This window comes from Borostomias antarcticus (assembly GCF_949987555.1).
Source record: "Borostomias antarcticus genome assembly, chromosome: 1".
NCBI classification, from domain to species: domain Eukaryota; kingdom Metazoa; phylum Chordata; class Actinopteri; order Stomiiformes; family Stomiidae; genus Borostomias; species Borostomias antarcticus.
Genome location: NC_140234.1, coordinates 40964051 through 40976550, shown reverse-complemented (window position 1 = coordinate 40976550; position 12500 = coordinate 40964051). Strand labels below are relative to the sequence as shown.

The 12500-nt window shown below is 45.7% G+C and overlaps 1 protein-coding gene across 1 annotated transcript in view; it reads left to right on the top strand.

Annotated features, from left to right (window-relative positions):
* clpb (ClpB family mitochondrial disaggregase) overlaps positions 1-12500 on the top strand; it is a 76710-nt gene that overhangs the window by 62182 nt on the left and 2028 nt on the right. The window contains exons 11-15 of the mRNA XM_084441374.1: positions 3919-4080; positions 5122-5278; positions 5666-5739; positions 8591-8710; positions 9732-9836. Of these exons, the coding sequence (XP_084297500.1) occupies positions 3919-4080; positions 5122-5278; positions 5666-5739; positions 8591-8710; positions 9732-9836 (618 nt within the window). The remainder of the gene's footprint in view (positions 1-3918; positions 4081-5121; positions 5279-5665; positions 5740-8590; positions 8711-9731; positions 9837-12500) is intronic.

The window sequence follows — 12500 nt, the reverse complement described above, 5'->3', positions numbered from 1 at the left end:
TGTGTCTATAATATAGGCGGTACAATTATTAAAATTCAAGTATACAATATTCAAGCGAAAATGTACAACCGCATGATACTAAACCGGATTCGAGATGCCATTGACCCTCACCTGAGGGACAACCAAAATGGCTTCAGAAAAGGAAGGACCACCGTAGCCCACATGACCTTAAAGGGGTAGGCTCTTTTTCGACAACCTGGACCTTATTTACGGCATATTATAAGACGTTTGACTCACTGAGAAAACTTTGGTGTAATTCGGAGGCCTGTAGAAGAAATTTAAAATCCAGCGCGAGCCAAGTACATCCATGTAATGGCGGCGGACGGGGCACCGAGAATGCAGCTTCTAAAACATTTATTTTCATCAATCTATTTTTATGAATCGCTAGTTGTGCTTACATAGAGCGAGGGCTTGTTGTGGTTTTCACATGCCTCTGTAATATGATCTTTAGAAACGTCTTTAGAAACGAAATAAAGCTTACCCACTTGCTCCAGCACGCATGCGCAGAGCACAGCGCGCAGACTGGCTATTCTCCGTTTTTAGGCTACACTCGCGGCTCACATTCTCTACGCTACGATCAGCTTCCATCATATTCTAAAGCCTAATTTATACTTTTTGAGCCACATTTTTGGCTCATTGACGGCATTTGGAACGTCTCGCAGGCTGTGAGCCGCTTGGCTCGTACCACCTCAAATTTCTAGCAGCTCACACCGCGTCATTATATGTCGCACATATTTGATTGGTTGACTGGCCTGGGGAGACGAAGCGTTCTGTGTTGCTAGGAGATGAGAAACATTTTCTTGTTTGGTAACAACATAGCATGATTGTGTTATATGGACACAGCAGGGCACGGCTCATTGAGTATAAATGCACAGAGCTATGAGCCTTGAGCCCTGAGCCAAAAAATGTGGCTCACGGCTCACGATAAATTAGGCTTAAGTCATCTTCTATATCCTCAAAATCTGATAAATATTCAGCCATATTGCACACAATATTCCAGGGGCCGGTTGCACAAAACACCTTAAGTCAATATTTCCCTTAAGGTCTGACTTTAAAGGAGTAGTAAAGGGAAAATGCATGTTTAGACCTGTTTTAAGGTTACTTATGATCATATAAGTTGATAATTGCTGTACCACCGTTTTGGTCATACAATGGATGTGGATGGGCATCTTGAAAAATCATTTAAAAATATGTTAAACTCTCGATTTCACAGACAATAAACTCACCTAGGCTTATAGTTGGCGTTCTGACATATAATTCGCTATAAAGTAAGATTATACTTCATCTGGAAAGGCTTTTTTCAATATTTAGCATAGAACTATTTAGTCGCAGCACATACCTGTGTAAACTTCCGCAAACTAGGTAGCCTAGCAACATAAACAATAACAATAGTTACCGTAAGTAGTTCCGCTTCCTGAATCCCCTCTACGGATTGATCTACACATCTACAACGGTCGCTTCAATACAAGTCAATGGATTTCATAAAATGATCAATAAAACCCTACAGGATTCATACTTTGCGGCGAATTTGATGTCAGAACACCAACGGACACCAATTACACCCTCGGTGAGCTTCTTGTCTTTGAAATCGAGAGTTTTGAATGATTTTTCAAGATGCCCATCCACATCCATTGTATGACCAAAACGGTGGTAGAGCATTATCAACTTTCTCGAAAATGCTAGCTTTGTCAACGTTTTGATCTGAACCATTATATATGATCATAAGTAACCTTAAAATAGGGCTAAACATGCATTTTCCCTTTACTACTCCTTTAAGGTTTCCTTAAAATAAAATCTGTTGCACAAACACCCTTAAGTATTTCCCTTATGGTTTCCTTAAGATGTCCCTCAACTATTTAAGGTTTTCTACTTATCTCGGTCTAATACTTAAGGAGTCCCTTCAAGTCTGTTGCACAAAAGACCTTAGAAAGCAAAATAAGGGAAAAAATGTAAGTGACCTCTACCCCAACCTTAGCTAAGTCACATGGCTGTGTTTATGAACATAAACGATGGAAATCGCGTCCCAAGAAGAGTGTTCCGCGAAGGGGAGAACCTACTAGACACTCTTAGTGTCGAGCAACTGATATTTCATTACATATTTGATCGACAGTCCATTTTTTTCCTCACAGCGTCGCAGGACGTTCCAGTGTAGTGTGACAGATAGCCGGTCACGTGCAAGCAAACCAATGGTCACCATGGAAACTACAATTTTACTGCTGTAAAATCTCTTTCCACGGAAACCTTGTAAGGGATTCAACATTGTTGCAGTTTTTTTTGGTCTGGTTTGCGTTCACACAGTAATTTGTGTAATCGAACCAACACATGTAAACAAATGTCAAGCGGTCATACAGGTTGCTCATCTATTGGCTAGAAAAATTATGAGGGAAAATCTATCATTAACCGCATGTAATTAGAGCAATCACTGTTACAATGGAGCCGCAACAGTGCATTGCATTTGCCATACTGGCGCTACTTGTGATTATTTGGTGCTCTGGCCAAATAACAACGGCAACCCAATATGAGCATGACCGAATCTGGACTCGTTTTAACAATGAAGGCGCGTTGCTTTTTTCAATGCAAAGGAGTCGTAGGAGTTGGTACCAACGCAGAATACGGGCCCTGATGGATGCCGACGAGACCTTCTCCGTGTACCTATCACACAGGAGACGTGCTCTTTGTTTTGGTCCTATGGATAGTCCGATGCGCGTTCACACCAAAAGCGAACCGAAGCATGGTCCCTTTCGAAGCAGTCCGAATCCTTGCTTTTTAGGCGGACCATTGTTCGGTTGTTTGATCCGGGGACCGAGTTCGAATACGCGTTCACACCTCTCCAAACGAAGCGGAGCAAACTTTTTTGGTCCAATAGTCCGATTCCAAACGGATCAAATGTGTAGGTGTGAACACACCCTAAGTGTCCCAGACCAATAGAGAGATCTGCAGCATGCAGTAACGTAGTTAGCGTAGCTTAGGTAGTAGTGTATCTATTAGGTAGTAGTGTATCAGCGAAAGAACTCTCATGGGTCTGGCGTTGACACTAGGTCATCAGAGATCTGCATCCCTAGGAATCTGAAGTGGCTCACCCTCTCCACTTCCTCCCCGTTGATGATGATGGGGGCGGGGGGTGGCTTTGTCCAGGAAGGCCAATTTAGATGAGTCATTGGGGGAGATCAGGCCTATCATAGTGGTGTAATCCGCAAACTTGATGATTGGATTTCTGCTGTGCTTGGCTAAGCAGTCATGAGTGTACAGTGAGAACAGCCTGGGGCTCAGGCAGCAGCCCTGTGGGACACCCGTGCTGATGTTCAGTGTGGATGAGGTGTTGCTGCCTATTCTCACCACCTGTGGTCTGTCCGTGAGGAAGTCCAGGGTGCAGTTGCATAAGGAGCTGCTCAGTTGAAGATGTCTGTGAAGACAGGAGCCAGCTGTGTGGCACACATTCTGATGACTCGGGGCGGTATGCCGTCGGGACCAGCAGCTTTGCCAGGATATCGATCACACCCCAGTTTCCCAACTAGGCCACCTGATCCTGGATCTGACCTAAACCTCCTGATCCTGGATCTGACCTAAACCTCCTGATCCTGGAACTGACCTAAACCTTCTGGATCCTGGATCTGACCTAAACCTCCTGATCCTGGATCTGACCTAAACCTCCTGATCCTGGATCTGACCTAAACCTCCTGATCCTGGATCTGACCTAAACCTCCTGGATCCTGGATCTGACCTAAACCTCATGATCCTGGATCTGACCTAAACCTCCTGATCCTGGATCTGACCTAAACCTCCTGATCCTGTGACTGTGACCCCCTTCCTCCTGTTCTCTCCCTTCTGGTCTCTTTTGCTCTCTCTCTCTCTCTCTCCCTGTCTCTGTACCTCATGGTGTGTCCCTCTCTCTCTCTCTCTCCCTCCCTCCTTCCTCAGGTGGCTAAGTTCATCGGCTCCCCCCCGGGGTACGTGGGTCATGAGGAGGGCGGTCAGCTCACCAAGCAGCTGAAGGCGTATCCCAATGCCGTCGTCCTGTTTGACGAGGTGGACAAGGCCCATCCAGACGTCCTCACCATCATGCTACAGCTGTTTGACGAGGTGATACACACACATACACACACACACACTCTCACACACGCGCATACACACGCACACACACACACACATACAAACACACACACTCTCACACACACACACGCACATACACACACACACACACACACACACACATTCTGACGTCCATACCATCATGCTACAGCTGTTCATTGAGGCAGAACAACACACACACAGATGCACGCCTATGCACACTCTCACATCCACTCTCATGGGATGGAGGACGAGTCTTACTTGCACAGTGACTCAGCAGCTTGCGTCACATTGCCTCTCCTTGCGTCACACTCAGTTCAGCCTCCATGCTCTACTGGCACGACAAGACAACACTGCAAGTACTGGCAAAGCAAACATGCACTGTATATACAATCAATGAAAATGATATTTAACAATACAGTTTAAATATCTATCTCTGTCTATCTGTCTCTCTATCTATCTCTGTCTCTATCTTCATATCTTTATCTATCTATCTATCTATCTCTGTCTCTCACTTGATCTCTGTCTCTATTTTTATATCTTTATCTATCTATCTATCTCTGTCTCTCACTTGATCTCTGTCTCTATTTTTATATCTTTATCAATCTATCTATCTCTGTCTCTCTCTATCTCTGTCTCTATCTCTGTCTATCTATCTCTATCCGTCTATCTCGATATATCTATCTCTGTCTCTCTATCTCTGTCTCTCTCTTTCTCTGTCTCCCTATATCTGTCTCTATCTATCTCTGTCTATCTGTCTCTATCTCTGTCTCTATCTATGTCTCTATCTTTATATCTTTATCTATCTCTATCTATACCTGTCTATCTCTGTCCATCTCTCTCTGTCTGTCTCCCGCCCTGTCTGTTTCTCTCTCCCCCCCCTCTCTCTCTCTCTCTATCTTTATATCTTTATCTACTGTATCTATCTCTCTCTCTATCTCCGTCTATCTCTCTCTCTGTCTACCTCTCTCTCTCTCTATCTCTGTCTCTCTATCTCCGTCTATCTCTCTGTCTGTCTCTGTCTCTCTATCTCTCTCTCTCTCTCTCTCTCAGGGCCGTCTGACTGATGGGAAGGGTAAGACTATCGAGTGTAAGGGCGCCGTCTTCATCATGACCTCCAATGTGGCCAGCGAGGAAATCTCCCAGCATGCTTTGGAGCTACGCCAAGAGGCCCAGGAGGTCAGCCGCAGGAAACTGGCCGACAACCTCAGTAAGACACAAACACAGTACTCACACACACACACACACACCCACACACACACACACACACACACACACACACACAGTACTCACACACACACACCCAGTATTCTCTCACACACACACACACACACACACACACATACACACACACACACACACACACACACAGTACTCACACACACACACATAGTATTCTCTCACACACACACACACACACACACACACTACTCACACACACACACATAGTATTCTCTCACACACACACACACACACTACTCACTCACACAGTACTCACACACACACACAGTACTCACACACACACACACACACACACACACACACACACACACATAGAGTTCCACGCTTAAAAACATTTGATTGGCTGTTTTTGCAGACGAGGTGCAGAAAGGTGCTGATGTCACCATCTCACGGCAGTTTAAGGACGCAGTGATTCGCCCCATCCTAAAGGTAAACACCCGCTAGTCCAGAGGCCAGGGGTCACTACCCTCTAGTCCAGGGGTTAGGGGTCACTACCCTCTAGTCCAGGGGCCAGGGGTCATTACCCTCTAGTCCAGGCATCAGCAGTCATTACCCTCTAGTCCAGGGGTCATTACCCTTTAGTCCAGGGATCAGGGGTCATTACCCTCTGGTCCAGGCATCAGCAGTCATTGCCCTCTAGTCCAGGGGTCAGGGGTCATTACCCTCTAGTCCAGGCATCAGCAGTCATTACCCTCTAGTCCAGGGGTCAGGGGTCATTGCCCTCTAGTCCAGGGGTCAGGGGTCAGTACCCTCTAGTCCAGGGGTCAGTACTGTTATTTTCACTCATTGGTACCACCCAAGGTTGCCAAACAATATTGGTATTTTTCTATCCCCCTGTGTTTCAGGCCTATTCTGGACGTGCTGTTTCTGTGTCTGTAGCTTTAATGCAAATGAGCTGCTGCTCCGCCCCCACTCTCTACTGCTGCCACCAGTTCAACCAAAGCAAATGCAGCGGGACATTTGTGAATAGTTATGTTGCCTTTCCAGTACACTCTGAAATATCGTATTTACCGTAATTACGAGTGGGAAATTCGGAAATAACCGTGATAACCAATTTTCCGTTTTGGTAAATATGATATTACCGAGGTGCATTGGAACGCAGAATTAACACTTTATTCTATTTTATTTATTTATTTTCACTTTTATTCAGATGGGGGCGGTATTATTCAGATGGGGGGCGGTATAATTCCCATGAGTCCTGGAGGCAAATCTAAATGGCTTGTTGAATAACAACTTCTGAATTTGGCTGCCCACAAAAAAACTAGCTGGGCACACATACCAAACATGAAAAAGATGCAAACACGCACATCCACGCCTGAGTAGGGCAGGTGCTGAGCTAAAAAGTATATGAACTATAAAGAGGAAAAGCCCTGCAGTGTGCGAGTGTTTTTCCTCTTTATAGTTTGTACACATACCAAACACACATGACTGATAACCGATAACATGGATGATAACAGCGATATTGAGATGTATTTTATCTGTAGTAGCTTAGTTCAGTGAGCTGTAGGGAGCTTACTCGTGTTGGTTTGTTTGTTTGTTTGTTTGTTTGGCAGCTGGGCAGGTCAGCACCTCTTCCTATTCGCTCGGTCCTCCTGTCTGATGTCCTCCTTTACTGGGTGGTGGCTGTGTTGTTGTTGTTGTTGTTGTATCCCACATCTTCCCATTGCCCAAGCTCTTGATAAATAGCTGCCGTGCTTCGGTCACACCACCCATGTAGTCTCAACGGCAGACCCATGAGAGTTCTCTCAGCGATATGCTAACTACATTACTGCATGCTGCAGATCTCTTTGGCTCCGGGACACTTCATGCAAAAATCAGGTGTTCAAATCCTGGCAATTCATTGGTAGCACCAAAATCCCGGCGACACCAGTCAGTAACGACTTTCACGATCAGGCGTAACCTGGGCTAGCGTCTCTCCGACCTGTCACTCTTTTATTTTAGACCCAACGATACGCCCTCAGAACACCAGCTTGGGATGCGAAGTGGCACAGACTCCTACTATTATCTAGTATGCAGTCTGGAGAGAGACCCACCCAGGTGATCAGGGAGCTGGAGAGAGACCCACCCAGGTGATCAGGGAGCTGGAGAGAGACCCACCCAGGTGATCAGGGAGCTGGAGAGAGACCCACCCAGGTGATCAGGGAGCTGGAGAGAGACCCACCCAGGTTATCAGGGAGCTGGAGAGAGACCCACCCAGGTGATCAGGGAGCTGGAGAGAGACCCACCCAGGTGATCAGGGAGCTGGAGAGAGACCCACCCAGGTGATCAGGGAGCTGGAGAGAGACCCACCCAGGTGTTTAGGGAGCTGGAGAGAGACCCACCCAGGTGATCAGGGAGCTGTGCAGTGAAGCAGGTGGACTGGAGGCTCTGAGGAAAGGAACCCGGCAGACTGGGCCAGAGCACGATGGGCCTCCGTGTTCTCACAGCCTGTCCTCCGTGTTCTCCTCTGTGTTCTCCTCCGTGTTCTCCTCTGTGTTCTCCTCTGTGTTCTCCTCCGTGTTCTCCTCCGTGTTCTCCTCCGTGTTCTCACAGCTTCTCCTCCGTGTTCTCCTCTGTGTTCTCCTCCGTGTTCTCACAGCTTCTCCTCCGTGTTCTCCTCCGTGTTCTCACAGCTTCTCCTCCGTGTTCTCCTCTGTGTTCTCACAGCTTCTCCTCCGTGTTCTCACAGCCTCTCCTCTGTGTTCTCCCAGCTTCTCCTCTCGTTCTCTCAGCTTCTCCTCCGTGTTCTCCTCCGTGTTCTCACAGCCTGTCCTCCATGTTCTCCTCTGTGTTCTCACAGCCTGTCCTCCGTGTTCTCCTCTGTGTTCTCACAGCTTCTCCTCTGTGTTCTCCTCCGTGTTCTCTCAGCTTCTCCTCCGTGTTCTCCTCCGTGTTCTCACAGCTTCTCCTCCGTGTTCTCACAGCTTCTCCTCCGTGTTCTCCTCCGTGTTCTCCTCCATGTTCTCCTCTGTGTTCTCTCAGCTTCTCGTGCTGTAGATGTGCGCGTGAACATGTCTATCTAGCTGTCCAGCAGTCAACAACATGTCCGCCACACCCCTCCTTATCATATGCGCCACACAAACACTAGTTGTCAGAACACAATGTTAGCAAGTTTACAATTTCACCAACATCATGTTCTCATATTGAACCTGTTAACATCCTGGTACCGCTCATGTCTGGCAACCTTACGGAACCAGAATCTGGATCTGTCTCCTGGACCCCTCCCCTGCGCCCAGTCACAGCTCACTGATTGGACGGGCTGCAGTTTGGTTCTGAGAGACGCATGTTGGTTCCTCCCCAGGCCCATTTCCGGAGGGACGAGTTTCTGGGACGGATCAATGAGATCGTCTACTTTCTGCCGTTCTGCCACTCTGAGCTGCTACAGCTGGTCAGCAAGGAGCTCAACTACTGGGCCAAGAAGGTACCGTGTGTGTGTGTGTGTGTGTGTGTGTGTGTGTGTGTGTGTGTGTGTGTGTGTGTGTGTGTGTGTGTGTGTGTGTTTGTGACGCAGTGTACTACTGAAGAAACCCACTCAGATCAATAATTCCCTGCTGCTATAACCTGATTACAATGTTTAACATGTGTGTCATAAATATTTAAGTATTAATATGGTTCTCTCTCTGACAGCAAGCCCTGGCCTCAGGGAACTCATAGGGACCTGACTCATTGCTGTGTGTGTGTGTGTGTGTGTGTGTGTGTGTGCGTGTGTGTGTTTGCATGTGTGTGTGTTTGCATGTGTGTGTGTTTGCTTGCATGCGCGTGTGTTTGCATGCATGCGTGTTTGTGTGTGCATGCGTGTTTGTGTGTGTGTGTGTGCGTTTGTGTGTTTCCATGCATGCGTGTGTGTGTGTGCGTGTTTGTGTGTGTGTATTTGCGCGCGTGTGTTTTTGTCTTCATAATTAGATGAATGGCAGTGATAGCATGTCTTGTTAATATCTCTCTGCTGTGTGTGTGTGTGTGTGTGTTCAGAGCATCCCTAGCCTCGGTCATTACGTGTGGTTAGCAGAGGTGTGTGTGTTATTGGTGTGGTTAGCAGAGGTGTGTGTGTGTGTGTTATTGGTGCGGTTAACAGAGGTGTGTGTGTGTGTTATTGGTTAACGGGGGCTAATGAGCTGTGTGATAAGCCTTATTGAGTGGTGTTAATTGAAATGTATTAGAATGCTGTTGATTAGCTTCAGGAGATACGGAGTTTGACTCTACCTGTACAGCTATGTCACCCCCCCCCCCTCTCTCTCCCTCTCTCTCTCCCTCTCTCTTTCTCTCCCTCTCTCTCTCCCTCTCTGTCTCTCTATCTCTCTCCCTCTCTCTCCCCCCTCTCCCTCTCTCTCTCTCTCTCACCCCCTCTCTCCCTCTCTATGTCTGACTGTGTGTGTCTCTCTCTCTTTCTCACCCCCCCCCCTCTCTCTCTCTCATATCTCCTGGTGGTCTCTCTCCCTGGACAGGCTAAGCAGAGGCATGGGATCACTCTGCTGTGGGACAGCCCTGTTCTGGACCTGCTGGCCAAGGGCTACAACCTGCACTACGGGGCTCGCTCCATTAAACATGAGGTACACACACACACACACACACACACACACACCTATACAACCTGCACTACGGGGCTCGCTCCATCAAACATGAGGTACACACACAGACACACACACACACTAACCTATACAACCTGCACTAATGTTGTCCTTTCATACTACTCACAAAATGACTATATGGCAATAAAATTACACAACAAAATGTAATTTTCGCACGTTAACAAGAATAGTAGCCTATAGCCTACACTTCACAAAAGGAGAAGAATCGATGAAACGGCTACAAGAACAGCATTTTGGCCAAGGATCCAAATAAAACAGTAGTCTACTGTACAGATGCAGCATAGAACGTAGATACATAATACTTATCTAATTAATAGTTATCTAAGTTAATATATGAGAACGCATCGCTTTTTACGGTAGGCTAGGCCTATACGTCTTGTGATCACAGATGCAGCATAGAACTTCGATGTTTAATAATTATCTAATGAAATGAATAATTATCTAATTATCTAGTTGATATATGAATAAAACAATAAGCCGTTTTATTGGCTATGGGCTACTAGTTGTAGGCTATACACGAGTTGATGCGCTCTGCTCTTACGCACGGATGAGGCGGCAGATCAAATACACTTCGCACATCTCTGCACCTTGGCAGTGCAACTGCCACAGACAGCTTTGGTGCACTTCCTGCATTGGTAGACAGTTCTGTTCTTGCTGCAGCTTGTCTTCACCATGCAGGTATTTTTTGGGGGGTATTCTTCTGTGGACACTGCGGGGTGCCGCCGGTGGCTGTTTGGACGCCATCCACTCGGCGCGCAGCTCTTCAGACAACTGGAGGATGAAGTCGCGTCTGGGGAGGCTCTGTTGACTATGTGTCTCTCCACCAGTCCCCAGCAAGTCCAAGCTCCCCCAATGAATAATACTGTACTTCTTTATAATAGCCATAGCGCAAAACTGTGCATATAATAGGCTGTACACAGCGCTACACTGCGCATTCCCTATAGCAGTTCATTGAACGGCTGGCGGCCGATATAGGTATAAATTAAAAAACATACACAACATTTTTTATTTGAATGATCTTGAATATATTTAACAATAGGGGGTGCAACAGAAGACAATTTTAGGGAAAGTCATTGACTGGCGGACTTCAATGTTTTATTAAAATACAGTTATGTGCAAATGAAAACCCACAATCGTCCAATGGACGTCTTTGGCGGTTCTAGTGTTAAATTGTTTAAGGGGAGACACCCCAGGTGAATAGGAAAAAAATCCTTAATAGGTATCACCATCAAACTCCCCCAGTTTGCTAGGTACATTAAGGAGCATCTTTTTTGTATTACAAGTTTTCTGAAATCTTATGGATAAATATGCAAATTAGGCATTATATGCGCTAAATATGCGCTAATTTGCATAATTTCGGGACATCAATTTTTTTAACTGGTTCAAGCCAGAATCAAAATTCTTCTTTCATTTTGTTCACATATCCCTATTCAAAACTAAAAGACACATTTTCGCCATGTTTTAGGGATAAACATATAAATCAGGCTATGAATGAAATTTAAAAAATCCCCCTTGGCCAAACCCTTCAGAATATGGATTGGAACAAAACTGGAAAGTTAGGTGTATGTAGGTGCTACTCAAGTGGTGGTTTTGATGTCCCTAAGATGAGAAATAACTCATTTTGAGAAAACGGGCTTTGAAAATTTGTATTGTAAAAAAACATACATTTGCATTGTAAACCAATATTTACAAACACAGTATCCAATCACATCATTAGTAACAACATTACACAACATCTGAAAACACATAGAAACTGAAAACTGAATAACACAGCATGTTGTGGATTCAAAATAGTCCAGGAGTAGACATTTTGTATAGAGAAGCAAGACCTGTTTAGTTGGAAGCCCACTCACCACGTCAAGGTACAGCCCACGAGTGGGGTGTTAGTAAGATGAGACTAGAGACGAGACAATGTTAGTAGGGAAGAGAACATTCCCTTTTAGAAAACTTGTATTATTTGTTAAACAGATCATGGACAAAGATAGACACATTTGACGAGGACATGCATGAGAAAACAGATTATCTAGCTTTTTGTGTTTTTTTAAGCGTTTTACATGGAGAAAACATGAATGAATGAATGAATGAACATGAAGAGTAAGCTGATTCATAAATACACAGGACAAGATGTGGTAAACAATGCAGGGTAAACACCAATAGAAGCTAAATATAGATTGCCAAACAAACAAGTGATATAACCATCGTCAAAAGCAACACCATAGGAGACATCAAGCTACGCCGTCATAGGACGTCATAGAGTCACTCCTCAGATGGCACCACACTAGCTATCCACAAAACTGTTCTAGGCAGCTAGTTTGTAGAACCCACTCAGCTGGAGTTCACAAAACTGTTCTAAGCAGCTGGTCTGTAGAACCCACTCAGCTGCAGTCCACAAAACTGTCCTAAAACCACAATATGTTCCTGGTGCGCATGGGGTTGTCATCAGTGAAGCAGACTACCCCATATTGCCGCCTTCATGTTGTCCACTGAACGCTGGTTATTGAGAATTATTGTAATAATTCTCAATAACTGTAATAATTTTGTAACATTTTGCATTTATTGGCAGCCAGCTTACCTACCTCTGGGTCCACATCTGCATATGCCTGCCTAATCTGCTCTCTGCTTCTG